A 25,452-nucleotide genomic window follows, 5' to 3' on the forward strand; every position below is an offset into this window, starting at 1 on the left:
TGTCTACGGGCCGTCTCACATGTCTACGGGTCGGCTCACACGTCTACGGGCCGGCTCACACGTCTACGGGCTGTCTCACATGTCTATGGGCCGGCTCACGTGTCTATGGGCCGTCTCACATGTCTACGGGCCGGCTCACACATCTATGGGCTGGCTCACACATCCACAGGATGGAGACAGATCTGAGTACTGCAGAAACTGCACTGCGGGTCCACGGCCATTGTGAAATAACACTCTATCTTCTGCCTATTACTTCTTCTTAAGAAAATTTACTGATTGATTTTTGAGAAAGAGTGGAAGGAGAGAGGGAGAGGGGAGAAGAGAAAAGGGTGAGAGGGAAGGTATGAGAGAGAGAGAGAGAGAGACCGATTTGTTGTTCCACTGATTCGTGCACCCTTGACTGACTACTGTGAGTGCCCCGACCGGGGGTCAAACCCGCAGGACTGGCCCTTCCCACCCTCGTGGACATGTCTTCCAACGCTGCCTCTATTAGTCTCTGCTACTTCCCTAGCTCTCCTCTAGTTTCCTTTCTAAACTCCTCTGACTTCTCAAATTGTACGTCAAAATGTTCGGATTGTTTATAGAGTAACAAAGCTACCTGCTGGGACTCATTTGACTTGAAAGCATCCTTAAGAATTTCAACTGCTCTGGATGGATCGACATACTTCCTCTTAGAACCCACAAGAAGTGCAAACAGGTATCTCAGTTCTTGCATAAAAGGCAAATTCCGATGCTCCTATTGGGAAAAAAGAAAAAAAAATTACACGAAGGTTAATAAAATCTTTACAGGTTAAAAAAAAAAAAAAAAAAAAAATATATATATATATATATATATAAATTCATTTTAAAACTAACCAAAAATTTAAGTACTAATTAATGGAATGAATCCAGCATATATATATATTGTGTATATATATATGTATATATATATATAAATATATATTTAAAATATATATATATATAAAATATAAATATATATATAAAATAAAGAAGAGGGCTGATGCCACCTAGGAGACTCAAAGGAGTCAAGCGCAGAAGACCTATGCTAAGCTCACAATTTCAGCATCAATGCCACATATTCAGAGTGAATCATGTCATTACCCAGCCAACAGCACCCTCCTCATTCAAGCCTGTTTATTATAATCTTTCCATTCTGAAAGGCCCGGATACTGCTGAGGACAGCAATAATCACCGTCCCCATTCAATGAGTGCTAACTACATGCCGGGCACTGTTTACAGGACATCACCTCAATAAATCCATTGAAGCAAAAAGCCTTCCTCCTCCATGAAGTCATTCCAGACCCCTCGCCCTCCAAGTCAATGATTCCTCCAAACTCCACATCTACTAACATGAATGTCTTCCCTTCAACAATGAATCACCAACAGCCACTGTCATGTGACGATCCTTAATTATCAGACTAGCAGTAGTCTAACAATGAGACTAGATCCTAATATTAGGCTAATGAATCATCCACCTAGTACACCTTTGAAATCTTACTTCTGTTTCTAAGACTGGAAACTTCTCAAAGAGGAGAACTTCTGTATCTCTTGCACAACTCTTTGCTACACAAAGCAAACATTCAATTCTTACTGGCTGATTAAACGAAAGAATAAAAACAACCCAATATTATCAGTCATGAGCAGTTTGTTTTAAACGGAATTTGTTTAAAATGAAGCAAGTTTTTATTTATTTATTTTTAAAGAAGAAAACTTTTAAAATGTAATTCACATACATTAGTAAAATACGTTATGGCAACAAAAGTAGTTCTTAGGACAGTGAGCTCTTGCAGTAACAATTTTAACAGATAAAACCTACTATGTTATTTAAAAATTAGAAAAATGTTCCAAGTTTGCAAAGTTAGAGTTCTCAGTGTTATAAAATTATAGGAGTGTGCATGTGTCCAGGCACTTTCAGACTAATATAAATAATGCAGAAATAGCTACTCCCAGAATGCAATAAGAAAGGGGATCTCAAGAAAGGTGTAATTGATTCCAAACATTTGCCATTTGATCCAAAACTATACACCATTATTGCAATCACAAAGTACACTGACATAAAAAATGTCGTTATGGAAAACGCACATTTTTAAAAGTATAATAAATTCCATCAACAATGATAAGTTGTAAGTTTTAAATGTGATAGAAAACTAACCCATGATTTTTCTGTGGTACTTCTTACTCTCCTGCAATTGTCCTCTTTGGATTTCTAAAGCAGAGATAGCTGTACAGCATCCTGTAAGAATTGAGGATTATTTTTCTGTCTATGCCACCATTAGTTTAAAAGATTTTTCTTTGCCTTTGAATTGTTTGGGCAACACCGATTAAAATCAAGTCACCTGGGGCTCTGGCTGGGTGGCTCAGTGGATAGAGCGTTGGCCCAGCATATGAACATCCCAGGTTCAATTCCTGATCAGGGCACACAGGAGAAGGGACTGTCTGCTTCTCTCCTCTTCCCTCTCGCCCTTCCCTCCCACAGCCAGTGGCTGAACTGGTTCAAGTATTGGCCCCAGGCGCTGAGGACAGCTCAGCTGGCCCTAGGGTCAGCCTCAGGCGCTAAATATAGCTTGGATGATTAGAGCATTGGCCCCAGATGGGGGGAATGCTGGTTGAGGAGCATGCGGGAGTGTCTCACCATCTCCCCAACTCTCACTTAAAAAAAAATCAATTCGCCCTATATATATAGGTCTATTTCTTGATTCTCTATTCTGCTCCATTGACCTATATGACTATGTTTTCATCAATAACAGTTAGTTCCTTGATCAGTGTAGCCTGATAATTACTACTCCAACATTGTCTTTTTAAAATTGCTATGGGTATTCTACATACTTTGAGTTTCCATAGGAATTTTAATTAATTAATTAATTTTTTTACAGAGACACAAAGAGAGGGATAGACAGGGACAGACAAGACAGGAACAGAGAGATGAGAAGCATCAATCATCAGTTTTTCATTGTGCGTTGCTACACCTTAGTTGTTCATTGACTGCCTTCTCATAGGTGCCTTGACCGTGGACCTTCAGCAGACCGAGTGACCCCTTGCTCAAGCCAGCGACCTTGGGTCCAAGCTGGTGAGCTTTGCTCAAACCAGATGAGCCCGTGCTCAAGCTGGCGACCTCGGGGTCTCGAACCTGGGTCCTCCGCATCCCAGTCCAATACTCTATCCACTGTGCCACCACCCTGTCAGGCTCCATATGAATTTTAGAATCAGTTTGACAATTCCTATGAAAAAGCCTCCTAGATTTATGATGGGGATTATGCTGAATAATAAAAAAAAGACTAAACTGGGGACAAGTGATACCTTAACAATATTGAATCTCCTGATCCATAAACATAATATACTGCTCACAAAAATTAGGGAATATTTTATCACTTCATATTCCTTTCTGAAATATCCTCTAATTTTTGTGAGCAGTGCATATACATCTATTTCTTTAATTTCAATCAGTAATATTCTGTAGTTTTCAATATACAGGGAGTCCTCAGGTTATGACACTCTCAGTATATGACATTTTGAGTTTACGGCGCTCACTGCCACAAAAATTTTAGAAAATTGAGACTTGAGGGTTTTGGCTTACGCTGCTAGAGTTGTTGTACTCGCAGACTACCCGGGCAAAGTCGCCAGGCTGCGCACGGCGGAACAACACACAGTAACACGGAACATGAGTGAGGCAGTTGGCGTCCCTCAGTCCGCTCACCTACACTATTTAGGACTGTTAAAAGCACAAGTGTTCTGTTTGTGTTAGGCTAGGGTGTGTTTCGCCTTACACCAAAATTCAGGTTCCGTCACTGTCATAGGAAGGGAACCCCGTTTGTTTTGTCCACTTTCCCCTAAAAGTCCGTATTTTATGCTATTGTCTATGTAAGTATTTCTTAATTTTAAATTCCCCATTGTGTTTTGCAAGTATTCAGAAATACAATTGATTTCTGTATGTCTGCTTTCTATCTTGTAACCGTGACAACTCATTTCCTGTTTCCGGCATTTCTTTTTGGTAGAGTACTGGGATTTTCTACATAGACAGTCAAGTCATAAACACACACACACACAAATTTATTTCTTACTTTCCAATCTGCACGCTTATTTCTTTTTCTTGTTTAACAGCACTGGTTAAAAGCTCCATTCTAACGTTTAATGGAGGTGGTGGGGGCTGACATCTTGCTTCTTCCTGATCTTTGGGAAAAAGCATTCAGTCTTTCACCATTAAGTATTTATTATGTTAGTTGTATATTTTTCGTAAGTGAGCTTTACCAGGATAAGAAAGTTTCTTTTTATTCCTAGTTTTTGAGAGATTTTGCCATGAATGGATGTTAGCTTTTTGTCAAACCCTGTTCCTTCATCTACTAAGATGATCATATGGTTTTCTTCTTCACTGTTCACGTGGTGAATCATACTGGTTTGCGAACACTGCACCAATCTTGCCGTCCTGGGTCAACCCCACCTGCCAACAAGGTATTATCTTTGATATGACTCAGGATTCGATTTGAGAAAATCCGCTATAACTTTTGTTTCTCTATTAATGAGAAACATTGGTCTGCAGTTTTCTCTGAACATCGTTTGGTTGCAGGGTAATACTGGGCTCAGCGAAATGAGTTGGGAAGTTACCGTTTCTTCAATTTTCTGAAAACATATTTAGAGAATTTGCATTATTTCTTTCCTAAATGTTTAGTATAATTCATCAGTGAACTCTTTTGTTAAATTTTTGGTGACTGAGTTTCTCAGCTAAAAATTCAAGTTTTAGGCCCTGGCTGGGTGGCTCAGTAGATAAAGCCTAGACCCAGCATGCCAGAGGTCATGGGTTTGACTCCTGGTCAGGGCATCTACCAGAAGCAACCAATGAGAACCCAACTAAATGGAACGATTAAGTGAAATAATGAGCTGATGCTTCTCTCTCTCCCTTCCTCTATCTCAAATCCATGGAAATGCTTTTAAAAAACTGTTGTTAAAAATTCAATTTGTAAAATATAATATTGGGATATATATTCATACTATCGATTTTTCTTCAGGGCGCTCTACTAGTTTGTGGTTTTAAAGATATTTATCTTGTTTATACCATTCCACTATTCCCTCTCCTTACCTCTGGAATACACAGCGATAGGCCCCTCGTTCATTCTTTATATTAATAACTTGTTCCTTCCTTCTTTTCTCGTCCTCAGTCTACCTAGAAGTTCATCCATTCTACCTATCTTCTTAAGAAGTAGCTTTTGATTCCATTAATTTTCTCTGTGGTTCTTCTGATTGCTATTTCATTGATAGATGCTCCTATCTTTATTACTCCCTTTTTTGCTTTCAGATTAATTGCTCTTTTCCACCAAGTTCTTGATGTCTAAGTTGTTGTCATGAACTAGAAACAACTCGTATTTTCTAACAAGGTGCTCTCTGCCTTTCAGAGGTCGTGTTTCCATTTTTACTCAGTACAGAATAATCTGAACTTTCCCTTTCTATTTACTCCTTGTCCCTTGGGTTAAAGTGTTACTACTCAATTTACAATGATCAGGGAGATATTCTAGATATCTTTTTGCTGATTTCTAACTTAATTAGAGTCAGAAAACATACTTTCTATGCTTTGACTTCTTTAAAATTTACAGACTTACAAATCAATCTCTGTGACTTCATCACGGCTAAAGACAGAAATTCTAAAATACCTCTTTTATTGGTAAAATAAATTCAAATCCCTTCAGGCATTGTGCAGTGATCTGCACGGCACTCAACTAGACACACTGCCTTCTCACAAGCTTCTCACTGGCGAGCAGTGACAAGTAGGGCGACCCTACTTAGGAAGGGCCTTCACCAAGACGTTATGTAATATAACCTTATGATCAACAAACTTAAGCTATTTATACAGAGATGCCGTCTAAACACTACGAGCTTATGCATCTTGATGTTGCCAACATCGAATATATGTTTTGCCATCAGTACGTAACGTCTTAAGCCAAAGAGAACACGTGAGAATGTGGAGAGGGACGTTTACGGTGAGAACCTACCTCGAAATTTCCGGCACCTGAGTTCTGTCACAGGCATTAACATCATGAGCGGTACAAATGAGCACGCGTGTATAAAACTAGTTTCAGCTAACAAGTTTACCTAAAAGACAAACTGATTTCAAAGACTCCATCTCTTTCTCTCAATCCTTCCATGGGTGTGTAATCTTTGCGGTAACCTTTTATTGCTGACTTAAAAAAATACCCTGCTTAGCAGTGCAAGCAAATGACATCTCTGTGATTCGATCAAAGTGATCCCCAAGGGTACGCTGTATCCTAACGCATTAGTTTTCAAACTCGGGGTAGCAGTCAACATGAGTTATATATAAATTCATTATTAAATAAGTGACAAAAGTTACACCGGCAGCTTTTTAAAAAGGCGTACCTTTCATCACCTCAACGGAACACAGCAACAATCAAATGGCTGATTAACTACCTATAAATCCCACGTTTGCTTCAAAGATGTCAAGTTACGGTATGGACTGCTGTCGTCATTGCCCAATTAAAGAATAACCAACTTCACTGTCGAACAATCTTTTGCAAAATCATGCGGTATTTTTCCAAATCAGTGGCTTTTCTGAATGCAGGCAGAGGTGCTCTTTATTCCGTTTGCTAAAAGGACAGCAGGACATGCCGACCCTTCCACTTATGCAAGAAATAAACTTCTTGAGAAAGGTGCCGAAGACTGGACTTACACATCTCTCCAGCACTCAACTGGACATTCTCATGACCTCCAAACTAGCTCTGGCCATAAGCATGGGCATCACCATTCTTTATTAAGATTAGAAAAGTAAATTGGTTTTAGTCAACACTTTGAAGAATAAAAGAAATTAAAACTCTGGAAAGCACTAAAATCCAGGAACATAGAAGAAAAGGTCAAGATCCTTATGAATATATAATTGGAAGTCATTTTAAATAATGTTATGGAAATTATAAACATGTTCCAACTGACACATCACAAGGGAGGACTATTGATGCTAAAAAGTGCAATAAAGGGAGGCAATAATCCAAAAAGTTCCATTAAAAATGGTAATCACTGAAGGGGTTGTGCTTAATTTCTCTGGAGATAGGAGGAGCTGTCAGATGATCTCGGTCTCCTCTTTTGAAAATGGCTTGTTAATCAGTCTGACACTTTATAACCTCAAGATTATAGCCTGAAAAGCGGGTTCTAAACCAAGATAAATTCCCATTAGCTTGCACGATAACTGTTTCATATGTTTGCAGAGAAAGTAATTTTCAAAATTATGCACTAGAAAACGTAATTTAGTTAATTTATTATTCCTAGCAACAACAGGTGACACAAAGGCCAACACTTCAATGAGCCTGGTTCCCTTTAGGGCTACAATGTCTTTATGAGAAGGTCGCCCAGGACCTCCACGCTAGCATATTATCTCCGTAATTAACTTTTCCCAATAAGCATAAACTTCTGCATGTGGATCGGTCCTACAGTTTGAAAAGCTCATATGAACGAGATAGTAAGTCCGTTAGATGTTTTACCTCCTTTCATTCTCACAGCACTTGATCAAACCATTGCTATGATTCCTACTGGCACCTTTCAGATAGGGGACCTGAGCAGAGACAGATCAAGTGAGCCGCTCTGTCCTGCTTCAGGCCCACAGGCAGACCCGGGCAGCCTGGGTCCGGTGTCTGTGCGGTCACGTCACATTGCCTAACGACGTTAACTTCCAGAACAGACCTGCACTGCGCAGAGAGCCAAGTGCAAAACTAACATTTGGTGGTTGTTCTTTTTAAATTTCTTATTGAATTTATTGGGGTGACATTGGTTAATAAAATCACACAGGTTTCAGTTGTACGATTCCTTATACAGCATCTGTACACTGTATACTGTGTTCACCACCCCAAGTTGAGTCCCCTTCCATCTCTCCGCCCTCTACCCTCCCCCACCTCACCCCAACCCTGCTGTCTGTGCCTATAAAGTTTACTAAAATTGGGCAGTCCAAAAAGAAAAAGAAGCAATTACTAAATTTCTGCAAAAAAATCGGAATAATACTAAACAAAAATTCTGTTCTTCATATTTACAACACACTGATGAAGAACAGAACGTAGTAATTATGCACTGACAGGAAAATCTGACACTGTTTAGATTTGATGAGAGGCAAGTATCCCCCAAATTAAACACAGATGAAAAATTAAGACCCTTTGCTTTAATCTTACCTTTTGATTTCGAGGTAAGTCTTGAGCATTTAATGGAGGCTTATAATTCAGAACTAATCTTCTAAATTCCAATAGATTGAACAGTGACTGAAACAGAACAAGGTAAGAAAGGTAAGAGAAAATTCTGTCCACAGGGAAACGTAAAGCAAAAGCTGCGGTCAGCAAACGCCATTTCAAGTAGAAATAGATGAACAATTCTTTCCAATTTGAACTAAGATACTGAGAGATGATTATTCTATGAAAACAGAGAGCGGTTATCCTCCAATCTATTCACAATTTCATGATCCTTCTCAATGGGTTTCTTACAAGATGGAGTGGAGGAGTAAAGAGCACTTGTTCTGAGTCACAAACACTGATTATCTGGCTAGTGCTGTCTTGCTTCTTACAGCTAAGAAAAGCCCAGCATCTGTGAGCCTCATTTATTGGCCATAATAGTGCAGAAATAGCATTTACTTGTCCAAATACAGGCAGCAAGGAATATTCATGAACACTCAGATCACAGCCATAAAACTGTGTTTCCTGGACTGCGGTGGCGCAGTGGATAAAGCCTCAACCTGGAACGCTGAGGTCATCGGTTCGAAACCCCGGGCTTGCCCGGTCAAGGCACAGATGGGAATCAACTACTATGAGGTGATGCTTCCTTGCTCTTTGACCTCCTCCATCCCTTGCTCTCTCTCCGCCTTTCTTTTCTCTAAAATGAAATAAATAAAATCTTAAAAAAAAAAAATCCTGTTTCATATTTTAAAATGGTGTTGAAATTATTTAGCTTGAACAATGAAATAGATGCGAAGTCTTACTAAGAGTGCAAGTCAAGCTAAATTAAATCTACTCTAAGAGTCTCTAAAACAGCAAATAAAATTTTAGATACTGCTGACATGTAAGTAAATAAGTAGTGTACAATCGAGGCTAGGAACAAAGGTATCACTACAGCTTTATACTAATCCAGGTATCCCTTAACATTTTAACGGAAAACAAGTAACAGAATATTAGTCACTACCTAACGTACCCCCCCCCCCAGTGTATTTAAGAGTGAAGCATAAAGCCAGAAAACCCGAAGAAATCAAAGCGTATACATAGCATTATGCACCAGCAGCAAAAGTGGGGGGGAGGTTGGAAACACCACCACAGAAGTAGGCAAGAAGTTAAAAGTACAAATTAATTGCCTAGGAAATACAATTAACAACCTTGTAGAAAATATATAAACCAGTTAGTTGGCTTTAACATCCTGTACATTTATACGCTGCCATTCATACAGGTTTGGAAAGCTGCAAAATGAAGAAGTATTTTGGCTATAGCTATAAAAAGAAACGGCCCCCTGGCCAGTTGGCTCAGCGGTAGAGCATCAGCCCCGAGTGTGGATGTCCTGGTTTGATTCCCAGTCAGGGCACACAGGAGAGGTGCCATTTTGCTTCTCTACCTCTCCCCCTCTCACTTCTCTCTCTCTTCGCCTCCCGCAGCCATGGCTCGATTGGAGCGGGTGGGCCTGGGTACTGAGGATGTCTCCATGGCCTCTGCCTCAGGTGCTAAGAAAAGTTCGGCTGGAGCAATGGAGCAAGGGCCCCAGATGGGCAGAGCATCAGCCCCTAGTGCGCTTGCCGGCTGGATCCCGGTTGGGGTACATGAGGGCGTCTGTCTCTCTGCCTCCCTGTTTTTTTTATTGAATTAAAAATAAATAAATAAATAAATAATAAATAAATGGCATACACATCCAACAATTTAAAAAGCAATCATCTGGAACACTAAATAATAAGCTGTAATTCAATTGTATTAGGAAATAAACACAAAATATTAATTTTCTTAATAAAATACTAAGAGAATATTATTCATAGATTATTTCATGTGTGGAGATTCTTATTTAAGGTTTTATATACTGAGGGATAACATTATCAATGTCTGAGAATGGTAAAGAATTGACAACAGTCCTATCACATAAAAGTTAAAAAAAATAGAAAACTAGTCAGAAGTAAGAAGACAGATATCTATGCATTCGAACATTTTTCATTTTAGAATAAAGGGCTCAGGATATCTTTCACTAAGGGTTTTTTCCAAGTTAGAAAAAAATGTGTTATTAATTAATACCCTTCTCAAATAAACAGAATGCCCCCCTGAGATTAAAAATAGTATTTAAAGGACAATGATTGTATTAAAAAAAAAACCAACATCTTCTAGTACATACAAATAAATCTAATGTGACTCATAAAAATAACTAGTTCTGGTTTCATCTCTTGGTTAGATTCTTCCCTAAATTTGCAGGGAAATACATACAGACATATTTTCTTCCCATTCTGACGATAATTCCTAACAGTAGGGAGAGTGAAGAAATTAGTTCCAAATACACTGCTCACAAAAATTAGGGGGATATTTCAAAATGAATATGAAGCGATAAAATATCCCCCAATTTTTGTGAGCAGCATAATAAATACCAAGTAAGGCACAGGCCATGCTCTGCTGTTAAAACTCCATCCTGGGAGTGAAGAACAAAGAAGGATGAGGAACTAGTTCACCAGAAAGCAAATCGTATTTACACCTTGCCGGCAGTTCCGTTCAAGTACGCACCTTGTGAAACCCAACCCCAGGCCTGGCCGGGTAGCTCAGCTGGTTAGAGGCACCAAGGCTGTGGGGTTCAGTGGTTGATTCAAGGAACATACAAGAGTCGACCAGTGAATGCATAAATAAGTGAACAACAAATCAAGGTTTCTTTTTTCTCTGTCAAATCAACTGAAGAAAAGAGAGAAAGAAACACAACCTCCACCCACCACCGCCGCTGCCGAAGCCCCATGCAGAACCACCCGTACCTGAATCACGGCACTGAACCAGCAGGTGTTGCCCACATTCTTCAGCCCCACAGGAGCTCGGTCCTGCCTCTTCCTGTCGTAAGGGTTCCGAGAATCCCTCCACACTTCCGTGGGCGTCCTCTTCAAACACGCTTTGTTTTCGGCTATGCTGGCTTCAAGCACTCTTAAGCAACGGGGAGAAAATAATGAAAGAAAGAAAGAAAGAAAACCAGTGTTAATTTAGTGCTGAAATCTAGCAAAGAGCATTAACAAAGGATTTGAATCACTTAAGCTCTACGAAACGCATTTGGGAAAGTAACATTTAGAGCCATCTTGACTCAGGCAGAGGTTAGTTTTCTTTAAAAACACAGCAGTGGCAATGGAAGGATCAAGAGACATAAATCTTTTTTCTTCTAAGAGAAAGAAAATTTCAAATATAAAAAGTTTTTAATAGAATATACGTAAATTATGTTTCAACAAATTAAACGCTTAGTATCAGGAATATAGCAAACTAGGTAAGTTTTCTGTAAATCACTGTATTAAAGTACATATTTATATTAAACAATTTATATTATACAACGCATATTATAACAATTACTTTGAATAATCAAGGAAACACTAAAAACTGAACAAATGCACTTTTACGCCTCTGACCAATAATTTGCTTTACTAGGAAAAGAGGGTAAGGTAAATTCTAGGGTTCCTTTTAGTTCTAGGTACCTATGACTCTCTGACAGTGAAGTAAAGGACGAAAATCTCGTGTTCACTTCTTTACACAAAAGTCTGCCGAGGGAGAGACCCAGTGACATCCACATCCACATATCAGGACAAAGAAAGATTCACCTCTTCAAAATAACCTCACCTACAGAGTACGTATCTTAAATATATCTAAACATGGCAAAAGCAATGCTACTATGCTTAATGATTTAAAAAAGAACGTTTATTGAATTTATTGGGGTGATGCTGGTTAATAAAATTACGTGGGTTTCAGGTGCACAATTCTACAACACGTCACCTGGGGCACTGTATCGTGTGTTCGCCACCCCAAGTCAAGTCTCCCTCCATCACCACCCACCCCCCCTCTACCCTCCCCCACCTCCCTCACCCCCTCTCCCCCTTGCAATTCCCACATAGGAACCGCCTGCCCAACATGTGTTATTTACTATTCTCAGTAAGCGTAAATAATAATTAGGTATAGTGTCCCATTTTGTTAATTACAATAAGACCTTAGCAAGAATAAGCTTTTGCAACTTTTTGGCTTCACCATCTTTATCCTAAAAATTTTACTCTATCAGATTAATGTCAAACTAACACAGCTATAATGTCAAACTAATATAGCCAGATACATTAATAACGGGGGAAAAAGTAAACAATTCTTTTACTCTAACAGCATTACTTACAACACGACATTAGCTACAAAGCAGTGAGATTCCAAGTTATGACTGAAAAATAACTTATGTGAATATAGGATAAAGTCTTTCTTTGGAAATCAGTTTTAGAAAGCAGGGAACAATAACAGATGTTAAAACTTAAAGATCAAAGTAAACTCACATATCTACCAATAAACAGTTTACAGCTCTGTCGCTACTAAGAGTGAGCAAACAAACATTAGCAACACGCTTTCCCTGCTAAATCAACTTTCAAAGGCAACCTCAGCCGGTGGAGGCTTCTCCCGAGCTCTCGACCACTAAAAGGCGCCATAACTTCTTGGAAGGTATTTATTTAAAATATTAAAAAAAATTTTATTTATTCATTTTAGAGAGGAGGGAGAGACAGAAGGGGAGGAGGACCAGGAAGCATCAACTCCCATATGTGCCTGACCAGGGCAAGCCCAGGGTTTTGAAGCGGCAACCTCAGCATTCCAAGTCAACGCTGTATCCACTGCGCCACCACAGGTCAGGCCTGGAAGGTATTTATTTAGATGAATTGGGGCAGAAGACAATCAGAATTCACCTAGAACTTCCCACTGTGATCAGAAACATGTTTTCAAGTACATAAGGTGGAGAGAAAAAGTCTAAGAGCCAACTGGGACTTCCTACTGTTCAAATTGTATAGTTCAGCATCATATAACAGAATAATAATCATCAAGTGGAACAAATTGATATGTATAAGGTAACTAATCTATACTCAAAAGAGGAAAGTTACTGCATAGTATGCAAAAGGTAAATATAACATAAGACTGCTGTACACGAGAAGGTATATTTAACTTTCTACTGACTTTATAAATGTGTTCCCTTCTGAAAATTTTTGTTCCCTTTGTAATGCATACATATATTTAGAAGCACAAAGAAAGAAACCGTATTTATATCTTGGTAATTAGAGATGACTAAACTAAAACAAGCCATGAGTTCTGGGAAAGCCAGCAGCAAGACCACAAACAGGAAAGAAGAATTAGATAGAAAAGGCATCTGCAATACATGTACAGGTCGGCATGTACAATACCCAGTTAGAGAGGATTCGAAAGCTTATTCCTTTCTTCCTTTCTAAGTGAGAGGAGGGGAGACAGAAGACAGACTCTCACATACACCCTGACTGGGACCCACCCGGCAAGCTGTCTGGGGCTGATGCTTGAATCCACTGAGCTATCCTCAGTGCCTAACACGAACGCTTGAATCAATCGAGCCACTGGCTGCAGAAGGGTAAGAAAGAGAGAGAAGGGAGAAAAGGAGAGGGAAAAAAGCAGATGGTCACTTCTCATGTGTGCCCTGACCGGCGATCAAACCTGGAACATGCCGGGCTGACGCTCTATCCACTGAGCCAATCAGCCAGGGCTAGAGCTTAGTCTTAAAACATAAACTGGTCAAACGTCTAGGAGAGTTACACTCAATTCTGAATCTCCTAGTGGGCTGAACCTCTACCATCATAAAATTTTACCTACTCATTATAATAAAATACTAATAAAAAACGAGACCCTGAATGTTGCCAAGAGGCCAGATCACATTTGTCATAATGAGTAGGCAATGGGTCACAGAGACATTAATTATGAGAAACCCGAGTATCATGTTAAGAGAAGTAAGCCAGTCAGAGAAAAACAAGTTCCATATGATTTCATGTCTATGTGAAATCCAATGAACAAAATAAAGTAACAAACAAAATAGCAACCGATTCATAGATAGGAACAATGGACTGAGAGCTGTCAGAAGGGAGGGGGCTGGGGGGGGCTGAGTGAAGGGATTAAGCAAAGGAAAAAAGACAACAGTGTGGGGAGCGCAGAAGGGACCGGGCTGGGGGAGGGGGAGGAGGCACAGAAAGGAAAACAGTGATGGAAGGAGACGTGACTTGGGGTGGTGAGCACACAATACAGTGTACAAGTGACGTATTCTAGAACTGTACACCTGAAACCTGTACAATTTTATTAACCAATGTCACCTCAATAAATTCAATAAGATTTTTTAAAAAGAGAGAATAGCAGCCCTGGCCGGTTGGCTCAGTGGTAGAGCGTCGGCCTGGCACGCAGAAGTCCCGGGTTCGATTCCCAGCCAGGGCACACAGGAGAGGCGCCCATCTGCTTCTCCACCCCTCCCCCTCTCCTTCCTCTCTGTCTCTCTCTTCCCCTCCAGCAGCCGAGGCTCCATTGGAGCAGAGATGGCCCGGGCGCTGGGGATGGCTCCTTGGCCTCTGCCCCAGGCACTGGAGTGGCTCTGGTCGTGACAGAGCGATGCCCTGGAGGGGCAGAGCGTCGCCCCCTGGTGGGCAGAGCATTGTCCCTGGTGGGCGTGCCGGGTGGATCCCAGTCGGGCGCATGCAGACTGTCTCTCCCCGTTTCCAGCTTCAGAAGAAAAGAAAATATAGAAATTTAAAAAAAAAAAAAAAAAAGAGAGAGTATACACTTATCTATTTAAAAAAAAAACCCACCCAATCTGCAAAAATTAAACTCCATATATAAGTCACATGAACTCATAACAAAATGAGACTCAGCCTCAAGGCCAGACTGAGTAAAACTAGGTCTCGGGTCCCTCATAAGTTTCCACAACCCAACCCAAATCTGTATCTAGATTTCACTGAGATGATGAAACTCTTCTGATTCCAGATCCGATGAAGACTGCTAGGACGCAGGGAGGTTTTTTTCTTTGTTCTTGTTGCTGTTTCCATAGAGTAATGTCCTCAGCCTCTTCCTTCTGCCTCTTTCCCACCAAAAACACACACCCTCCCTTTCATATGTCTGGGCACACACAAAAACATGTAAATATCACCTCCATGGGGGAGGTAATGAAAGCCTTTCGTTCTCTCGACTGCTCTCTCCCCCTCGAGACGGGAGAAGGCGTGGCCTCAGATGTCCTTTCTGGGGCCAGGCAGCTGGCCTGCACAGAGTCTTGCTCCCCCACAGAGGAGGCTGCAGGGAGAAGGGCACTGTCGCCCCAGCACTCCCATACGCCTTTCTTTAGAGGGGTACAGCTGGGTACACACTGCAAGAACTGATGAGGGCTCAAGAGACACATGCTCGTTGCTCCTCAAAGCCACCTAAGATACCGAAATAAAGAGTACCTAGTTTCTAAATCATATTCATATCTGAGGTGTCATATATAAAAAATTAAACACCCACGTCACTCTCAATTCAGTCATATAGTAGATCTCATCAGTTACTGGCTTTTAAAGAAATAGGTTTATTATATATTCCTCAACCACACCATCCGGTAGAACTGTGGTACTGAAAGATGGTGGAGGAAAGAATGCCGTGACTTTGTAACCTCCTTGAGTCAGGGATTATTTACACACAGCCAGTTCTGTATCCCCAGGGACCTCACACGTGCCTCTCAGTGGGTTTCCTCCTCCCTCCTGTCTCCTGCTGCTCCGACAGGACTTAATAAACACATCTACCACACTGCACCCAAACATCTGTTAACCCACCTGCCTCTCCCCAACAGCTGGAGTGCAGAAACACAGACGGTCCATCCCTAGAGCACACTTGATAAGACGTAGCGGCTGAGTGTTCAATGTGAACGGATGATGAAGGCGCTCTGCCCCTCGGGGACACGCCAGCGCCTTGCCCGCCCCCTCCCTCCTCGTCTCAGGAGCGTGGCCTTGATCCTTCTCTGTCCTACGCTCCAAGGGCCCCTTGTTCCCTGAGCCTGTTCCTTCTACAGCTCACTTCTTCTACTTCTGCGACTTTCTAAATAAACTTTCTCTTGTAGTCTGAGTCTTGGCACTGAATTCTTCCTTAGCCAGAACTTGAGTACTCAGGCGCTGAATCAAGGGCCGCTCTGACCCCCGGACGAACACCTGGTGCCGTTTCCACGGCTGCCGCCATTCGCTGTGACTGAGGAACCAGCCTCTGTGAATCGGCTGCATGCCACAGGTCCCCCCACACCCCCGGCGCCCACTTCAACCCGGAGACAGAGTCCCGCTGAAGACTAGAAGGAAGCCAGGACCGAGCAGCAGCTGGCGGAGCAGTGGACGGGGGCTCCTAATGTTCTGCTGACAACACACGCCTTTGAAACTTGCAGGAAGAGAGCCCCATGTTCATCATACTCGAGTGAAAAGCGTCCCACCTTTAAGAGCACTCTCACAGCACTCCAGGGAAACGGACAGGTACTCCTAACGACCTACAGTATCTCTTCAGATGAGAGGACTCTTCCAAAGAAGCTAAGTTACAATGTCATTTTCTGTATTTTGTCCTAACCAGTCCAGGTGCACACCCCTGGACGGATGATGCCTTCTTATGTCTCTCATACAAGAGGGATCCTCAGCGAATTTGTTACATATTAGCAAAACAGGGGGCACATGCCTGACCAAGAATGCCCCCGGTGCACAGAAATCAACATCTTCTCCCAGGGAGAAACAAGCATTTTGCAACAGCCCTTAGCCAGTCCCGCCCCTCTCTTTAAGGGAAATAGATTAGTTTGCAAGTCTATTTTCATGGAAACCACAAGGACTCGGGTCCACATTGGGAGGAGTTTTTAAAATTAGGTTTAACAATTCTTCTGTCTATAACGCTTGTCTTTATTGTTTGAAAGCTCCCTATCGCTTGCTTGCTTTTTTGCGTGTTGGAAAATTGTATCTGCCCGACAGGCGCCTCTAAGAGACGTATTTGCTTTACAACAGAATCAAGTCTTTCATTCAAACAGATGCCGCGGGTGTGGAAGAAACACTGACCGTGGGCAACTGTGACGGAATGAACACGCAGTATGACTCACATCCGTCTATCGGTGGAGCAGAACTGAAGTAAGAACACACTAACAGAGCAAGCTGGCAGAGGCCTCTCTACAGAGCTACCCCTATCAACCTGAGCAGGTGCTAACCCCAGCTTGCTGCTCCTAGCTGACCTTTTCTTCTGGAACCAGAGCACCAGAGCAGGCACGTTAAGAGTTTGGGTGCACTTTGCAGGATCAGCAGTTTCGGTTCCAGTGGGAACCTGAGAAACGGACTCTGACCGTCAAGACACTCCAGCTCTGGGTGGTTTGCTGACCTTAAACCAGCTCTCTGGACAGACCGTGGTGCTGGCTTGCCCCCGTGCCCTCAACAAAAAACTCTCAACCCCCTCCTTTCAATTCCTTTGTTTGTTTTCCCTTCCTCTTCGCTCCGAATAAAAACCCCTGCCTTCGCGGAGGCTGAGATGGCTTTGGGACAGGACTCCACCCCCCACCCCCAACTTCTCAGGCTGCGGGCTCTGGAATAAACCTCTCTCCTCTAGAACCAGCTCTTGTCTCACAAGTTTGGCTCTTGTTGCGGCAGGAAACCAGACCTCGATTTGGTAACAATATGGGTATTTCCTGAATTTTGACAAATTGTGTAACTAACCCTAAGCCCAAAGAAATATTGAATATTATCATTAACAGAAAGTTTCTTATATCTTGTAAAGCCAGAAGCCAGAGCCAGGGCCAGAGTCACCATCAGAGCAGCCCGGCCCATGCAGGTTCGCATTGGATTCGGACAGTCGGGAAAGAAACAGCGGAGCCAAAAACTGATGGGCCATAGTCTTTAATTCTAGCTTGCACCCAGCGGGCAAGTAAAAACACACACTGGGCTCCAAAACCCACTCACATTCAGTGCTCACAAAGCCACTGACTTATCCGAGTTTCCTAGAATCAAAGGTTTCTAGCTCACCAGCCTTATTCTCCTCAGTTCCCCATCTCCTTCCTTATCCCAGATACAAACTCTGCACAAAGTGGCATCTCACTCAGCACTCCGCCATCTTGGCTGCTTCTCCTGGCCTCCTCCATGTGCGTGGCCTTACTCTGCTCTCCTCTGCTCTCTCTTCTAATGATAATCTCAGGAACCAAGAGCGCAAGCTCCCGCTTCATCCCCATTTTATAGTGTAGAAATCCAAACCCTTAATCCAATATACATAATAGGGAAGTCTCTTAATACAAAGTCACTTCTCTGAGGCATGATTGGATTGTACCGCTCCACATCAAAAAGGGTGGGAAAGGCTTAATCCCAAAACCAAGCCCCAGGCTACAACAATCCTGCCTGCCCCCAACACACATTAATATCACCTGGGCGACGGCCTCCTTGTATCATCTTTAACAAACTGAGCATAATACATTTTATCTGCCCAACATATCCCCTCCCCATTCAGTCCTTCCTCACCCACCCAGAAACAACCGCTGTTCTGATTCCTTTCTTTCGCACTACAGATTAGCTCTTTGTGTAGAACTTGATACAGACAGAGTCATAGGACGTATACCGGCACTCTTCTGTTTTTGGAAGGCTTCTGTGACTTAGCATGTTGTTTCTGGAACTCAGGTTGACGTGTAAAATCAGTAAGCCATTCCGTTTTATTTCTGAGTAGTAGTCCACTGTATATCATACTCTGTTTACATAGGCACCTACTGATAGGGTACCTAGCCTGTTTCCTATAAACATTAAAAAGTAAAAATAAGTAGATGATTAAGACACCCTCCTTGCTATTTTTCTTAAGCAAAAGCCTATCCCGTAGCCAAAATACTCCTCTCCTCCCAAGCCCTTGGCCCCGTTCTGTATAGCCCAGGCCTAGCATAACGAAGATAAACGTTCTGTAAAGCCCAGTTCTACAAGGGTTCCTGTCCAGGCCACACAAAAGCAAAGCCAGGGGTACTCGCCAAGCTTTCAACTTGAAAGTATGCAACAGCTACATCCCAGGTACTAAGATTGCTAGGAGACAGAGGGGGGTGGGGGAGGGGGGAGAAGAAAAACAACAACAATAAAAGCATTGCAAGTCTCAGCTCAGAAACAGCTTTACCAAAACACAGCATGCCCAAGGCAACCAACCCCCAAGGCCCCGAAACAGAACCCCACCCTAACTACACCTCACATGCTTTATCTTCCCGACGCTGGTCATGACCAGGGCATTCAGTCAGACAAACAGATAAAAATGTCACAAAACATTTCCCTATTCTCTTTCGACACATTACACTGAATGTTTAAAGCACCTACTTATGGTAAATGTTCATCATGCCATTAACATTTTATTGTACTGACTGTGGGTCATTTTCTGGCTTGCTTTATTTGGTTTTGTATTGTTATATAAATTGCATTATAGCCTGTAATGTTGAGAACATCCCATTTAGATCATCTAAGTCCATTCTGAGGAAGCATGCATTTCATTTAAGCTGTATAGACGATCCCACCCCCAAAAGAAGAAGGAAGGAAGGAAGGGAGGGAGGGAGGGAGGGAGAAATCATGTTGATTGCCTTAAAAATATATATATTGTTATTTTTATCAGGATCACATTAAATCCATAAGCAAATTTAATGAGAATTGACCAGTTTTACAGTATTCAGCCTTCCAATTTATGAAATGAGTCTGTATTTTCAATGATTATTCAATCATCTGTCTCAATATTTAATAATTTTCTTCTTAGAAATTCTTACACATTTCTTATTAATTCTTAGTCTTTAATAGTTTTTGTGATAGAAAGAATAGCTTTTTAAAATTTCACCTTCTACCTGATATGTAAATTCCAAACTGCCCTCTTGATGTTCCGCTTATCTGTCAGACCTCACCCTTACTGGACTTTTGACCCTGAGACAGAGGAATTCCAAAAAGCTGAGAAGCCGCCCCAAGGAGGGGCTCCGGACATACCAGGACTTTTGATTCAACACCCACATGCTCGAAGCCCCCCAAGGAGGAGCATTCCGGACATACCAGGACTTTTGCCTCAGTATCCCCTCAGGCTCTCCCAAACACTACATAACTCGCCCCTGGTCTGTAACCCGGTGCACTTCACCTGGAGGGGTGCCCCAGCAGGTCTTTCTCCTCTAATAAAGCCTGCACACCTGGTGATCGAGTGCCGTCTCATTCTTACACTACCTTCTCACGCATTCTTATATATCAAGTTATAATTTTTGTATATACTGGTTATCAATTAACATAACTAAATATATTCTTTTTTTCTTGGTAAGAATACTTTATGGAGAAATAATTTATATGTCAGAAATACAAATCTTAAACATACAGATCAGTGACATTTTTTACGTATGTGCACACCCATGTGGAACCACGCCCACCACGCCTTCTTCTCTGACCGGCTTCTTCCACTCAGCCCGGTGCGCTAAGGCTTCCTGCATTCTTGCGGGCACCACAGGGAACAACTGTTTTCCAATACTGTTCGGTGTTCCACCGAGTGCATACACCACCACTGTTTGTTTATTATTCTCCTCTTCTGACTATTTGGGGTGTTTTGTTTTTTTACAGTTTTTATTATTAATAAAACTACCATGCACTCGAAAGCTTTCTCAAAGGTCTACACCTGGGAGTGGCCGTGCTAAGTCCTAGCATCGTTCATGTTGAAATTCATTAGAAATTTCAAGTTTTCCAAAGTGTTGCCACCACTACACATTTCTACCGCCAGCATATGACAGTTCTTGTTGCTGTAGTGCTCACCCACACTTGTTATTTATCGGTCTTTGTAATTTTAGCCATGGGGAGGCCAAGTGGGGCCTGGTCTCTAATGAGATGACTCCTCAAGCCTGCGCCTGCCAGACGGCCACCACTGCTGCAACCTACCGTCCTACTGGGCGTGGCAACACGCCCACAACCACACACTGAGTACGAACTGGGGGACTGGAGGTTTCTGACACAAGGCCACCACTGCATGCTGGACAGAGGACTCCTGCCAAAAGCTGACCTGCTCCTCTGTGGGCAGACTGGCCTCACTGGACTTTTGAGCCCTCTACCTCCTCCACCCCTCTGACCGTCGTAGGACTCTCAGTGGCCCTGCACAGTTGCTGACACTTCTTCTAGCTAGAGGACTGCTGTTCAAGACTGACCAGCCCACTCCAGCCACACCCTGGTGGCCCCTGAAACTAACTTGTTTCGTATTTGCAACCTTTAGAAACCATCTGTCATCTGACAATAGAGCACATTTTATCATAAAACACTTAAAAATAGAACAATACTCAAAATATTCGATGGGCCTTCCATGCTTCCTGTTACCCATGGGCATCTGGTACCACCGAGCCTTCCAAATCAGCTTAAACAAATTTACAATGGCCTCTCTCACCCGCTCCTGTTCCGCACGCCTTCTTAAGGCCGTCCCCTAGCAACTGCTTCTCAGGTGACGATCAGGATGAAACAGAGACCTGTTTTGCAAATTCAGAATTCCACCCCACCCATTCCTGGGCATGATGCTTTTTCAATCCTTGAATGGCAACTCTAGGCTGTCCTGGTTGGTAAACCCTCCCGGTGGCTCCAGGTAACCCCAGTTCAGACACCTGGGTGTCCTTGTTGGACTAGATGGTCCTCACATACAGAGATAACAGCCACTGGGTTGAGTCCACCCCTCATCCAGTTCCTCTACGGTGGCCCGTGGTGGCCAAAGTGGGAGGCACAACTGGTCCCTGTAACTGAATAAAAGTGCCTTTATTCCTCTTGTGCCTGATCTTCTGAACGAAAGGCAGGGTGCAAGCAGGAAACTTGAAAAAGGATGACATTGTAACTGCTGACTCTGTAGCAGTGGAGGCAGTACAAGAACCCCATTTCTGGATGAGGGGACACAATGGGAATAGGAGAGACATCAACAATCCTTGTCTTGCAGAACTGCCCACGAAGTCTCGCTCACAAAAACAATGCCGTGGTGAGACCGCCCCACAGTTCACTGAGCACAGAATGCTGGCGGTTTTGTTTCCATTCACTGGAAATCACGTCCCTATTTTCCTATGTCTTAATAGCACTGTCATTTGTCACTTTCACTGTCACTGTTTTTAGGATAATTCCACCTTTCTTCTCTAACTACTTTTAAGATTTTCTCAGTCTTAAGTGTTCTGGAGTATCATCACTATAATGAGTCTCAGTGTTGGTTTCTTTGAATTTTCACGATTGGGATTTGTTGGGCTTTGTGAAAATTACAGGTTTTCTTTTCACGTCTAAAAACTCTCAGTGACTACCTCTGCCTCTGCCCCACTCTCTCCTCTCCTAGAAAACCAATTAATGTACATTAGCCCTACCCAGTTTATTTTCCATATCTTGCAACCTTTTCTCATCGTGTTAACTGCTGCAGATTGGATGTTTTCTTTTATTTTCATAATTTTTTTTTAAGTGAGCGGCAAGGAGGCAGAGAGATCGACTCCCGCATGTGCCTCCACCAAGGTCTACCAGGCAAGCCCCCTATGGGCCCCCTAAGCTCTGCCCACCTGGGGCCACTGCTTTGTTGCTGAGGCAACCGAGCTATTTTAGTACCTGAGGTGAGGCCATGGAGTCATCCTTAGAGCCTGGGGCCAACTTGCTCAAACCATTCAAGCCATGGCTGTGGGAGGTGAAGAAAGAGAGAGAGAGAGAGAGAGAGAGAAAGAAAGAGGGAGAGAGAGAGAAGGGGGAGGGGTGGAGAAGCAGAGGGCCATTTCTCCTGTGTGCTCTGACCCGGAATTGAACCTGGGACTTCCACAAGCCGGCTGATGCTCTACCTGTGAGCCAACTGGCCAGGGTGGATATTTTCTTTTTATGTATCTTCTAACCTACTAATATTTTCTTTAGCTCTTTAGCTATTTCTAATCTGCTATTAAACTGAGTTGTATCTTTTTTTTTTTTTTTTAGTAATTTTAATTTTTATTTCCAAAAGATATTTTCAGTTTTTTTCAAATGTGTTAAGTCATATTCTCAAGCATTTCTTATTTCCTTTAGAAGCTAAAGCACAATTCTATCAATCACACAATATCTAAACAAATGGTGCGTTTTTGCTGCCTATAATTTTTGCTCATTCTCACAGTAACTGTTTTTCAAGGCATGCTTGATAATTTTGACTGGTGGGGCTTATAGAGCTTTGAAAGTTACTGACGGGGGTTCACGGAGGCCAAAGATAAAGACGCCTTCTTAAGTAGAGATGTATTTTTGATTCTGTCAGGAACTCGACACAGCACAAATCCAATACCTTTTAAAACTAAATCCCCAAGTTAAGATTTATTGGACCATCAAAGTGACACAGATTTCAGTTTTAAAACCATGATGTAACTCCTCAGGGGCAAGTCCCATGACCTACAACAGCACCCCTCAGGGCCAAGGAAGTGTCCTTGTAGTGTGCCAGTGGGTTTTGAATGGGGCGGTGATTCTCATTTACCTTTAGTGTGAATATGCCATCCACTGGCACAGCCATTTAATGAGGGGAATGAGCTCCTGGTAAAGTGCCTCACCTTACACAGACAATGGCCTGAGACTTCTTTTTCCCACATTCTAAAAGGATATACTAACTGAAGTTGTAGTTTAGACACACAAGCAAATTCATCATGTCAAAAAGTGCCCTTCTGTGTTCCAAACTTCCGGTTTGGAGTTGGTTCTTTCATTTTGTTTTTAGTCTTTACTACCTTAACAATTCTGTAATGCTTTAAAAAAGATCTTAATAAATTTTATACCCAACAGGAACAACACATTCTGTTAGCTTCCACTAGAAAACGTATCTTAGTCTTCCATAGTTCTTGGAACAGCTGGAGGGGTGTTCTTTTTTACAAGTGTAACCAGAACCTAGCCCACCAAACTAGGTCAAAGTCATTTTTGTAATAAATATGCCATAGACCCAAACCAGTCACAATGTCGTCTCTTAGCAAATTTCAACTATGCATACTCTATGTCAGGGGTTGGGAACCTTTTTGGCTGAGAGAGCCATGAAAGCCACATATTTTAAAATGTAACTCCATGAGAGCCGTACAACAACCCGTGTACGTTACACATTATCCAATAACAATCTGGTGTTGTCCCGGAGGACAGCTGTGATTGGCTCCAGCCACCTGCAACCATGAACATGTGCGGTAGGAAATGGATTGTAAATCCATGTACAATCGCCTGCTGGTGGGCATGCCGGGTGGATCCCGGTTGGGGCATGCGGGAGTCTGTCTAACTGCCTTTCCACTACTAACTTTGGAAAAATATTTAAAAAAAAGAAAAATGTTCAACTTAACAGCTCAGACTATGAAACCTACAAGTGCCTAAAGACAGAATTACAAAATGTAAAAACACTGGCTTTACCTCATCTAACTGTATACAATAATGCAGTATTCCAAATGTGTGAACTCATCTGAAAGTACAGGATGGGACAAAAGTAGGTTCACACTTGTTCATAGGAAAAATAATAAAATAATAAAGAATTCAAGAATGAAGTCTGTTGCATATTCACTGTAAACGTACTTCTGCCCTATCCTGTATGTCTACTGAAATATAAACAAATGATTCTATAATTTAATTTGGGAAAATGTTATCAAATTTGGATAATAAACAGTCATATTTAGTTTAAGCATGATATAGAATTTTTTCCCATTAAAATTTTGCACCACTTTCCCTTTTGAACTTGTCTTAGTTTTAATAAAACTGTAGGAATAAATATATCTCTGCCAAAAGTTTAGCTAATATTCTCACATTCCCTTTTTCCCGAAGCACGCTTATTCACTGTACATTTCGCATTTAACATTTTAAACTCTAAATTATAAAATCTACACATACCAAGAAAAGAATGACATTTTGCAATAGTAAATTAATGACCTTTTACTTCTACAGAGTATCATTTTCTGTAAAATTACACTATTTCAAATCTTTGTAATGCTATCTGCAATAAAAATGTTCAGAAAATGTTTACTATTTTAAAAGTACATTAAAAAAATAAAAGACAAAAAAAAAGAGAATTGTATTCAGAAATCTTTTTTCCATTTGGACAAAAACAAGTATCTAAAACAATATATAACATAGAGGTTGAACTTAATAACAGATTAGAAATAGTCTTCATCCTCTACATTTTAAGTTATTTTACTTTTTGTTATTTAATACATATAATTTTAAAATTAGAAAACACTTGACATACAACTGCTGATCCTCTTTTACAACCTCTTTTCCAAATAACAGATCATTACTCCTCTTAAATATGAAATCCAACTCATGCATCTCATGTGTAAAAACATTTTTTATCAAAGCTGAAGTACTGTCAGGTTTTATAATTATTCAAGACAATTATTTTATTTCAATCTATTTTTTTTTTTGAAGACAAAAGCTAATTTTATAATTTCTCCAAATCCTTTACAAAGTAAGTCTAAAATATCTAAAGATGGCCTATGCATTTCGGTTTCCATTTTAAACTACCGGCATTAAATGACATTAGCCATACTAAAGAAGGTGATGAGTTTTAATTACAC

General features: G+C 41.6%; 1 protein-coding gene across 3 annotated transcripts in view; it reads right to left on the reverse strand.

Annotated features, from left to right (window-relative positions):
* The window catches only part of USP25 (ubiquitin specific peptidase 25), a 119,773-nt gene that overhangs the window by 55,150 nt on the left and 39,171 nt on the right, over nt 1–25,452 (reverse strand). For all 3 annotated transcript variants that reach the window (XM_066347318.1, XM_066347317.1, XM_066347319.1), the window contains exons 5-7: nt 10,946–11,108; nt 8,151–8,237; nt 599–736 (exon numbers count right to left, since the gene is read on the reverse strand). In XM_066347318.1, the coding sequence (XP_066203415.1) occupies nt 599–736; nt 8,151–8,237; nt 10,946–11,108 (388 nt within the window). The remainder of the gene's footprint in view (nt 1–598; nt 737–8,150; nt 8,238–10,945; nt 11,109–25,452) is intronic.

This window comes from Saccopteryx leptura, chromosome 8, assembly GCF_036850995.1.
Source record: "Saccopteryx leptura isolate mSacLep1 chromosome 8, mSacLep1_pri_phased_curated, whole genome shotgun sequence".
Taxonomy (NCBI): Eukaryota; Metazoa; Chordata; class Mammalia; order Chiroptera; family Emballonuridae; genus Saccopteryx; species Saccopteryx leptura.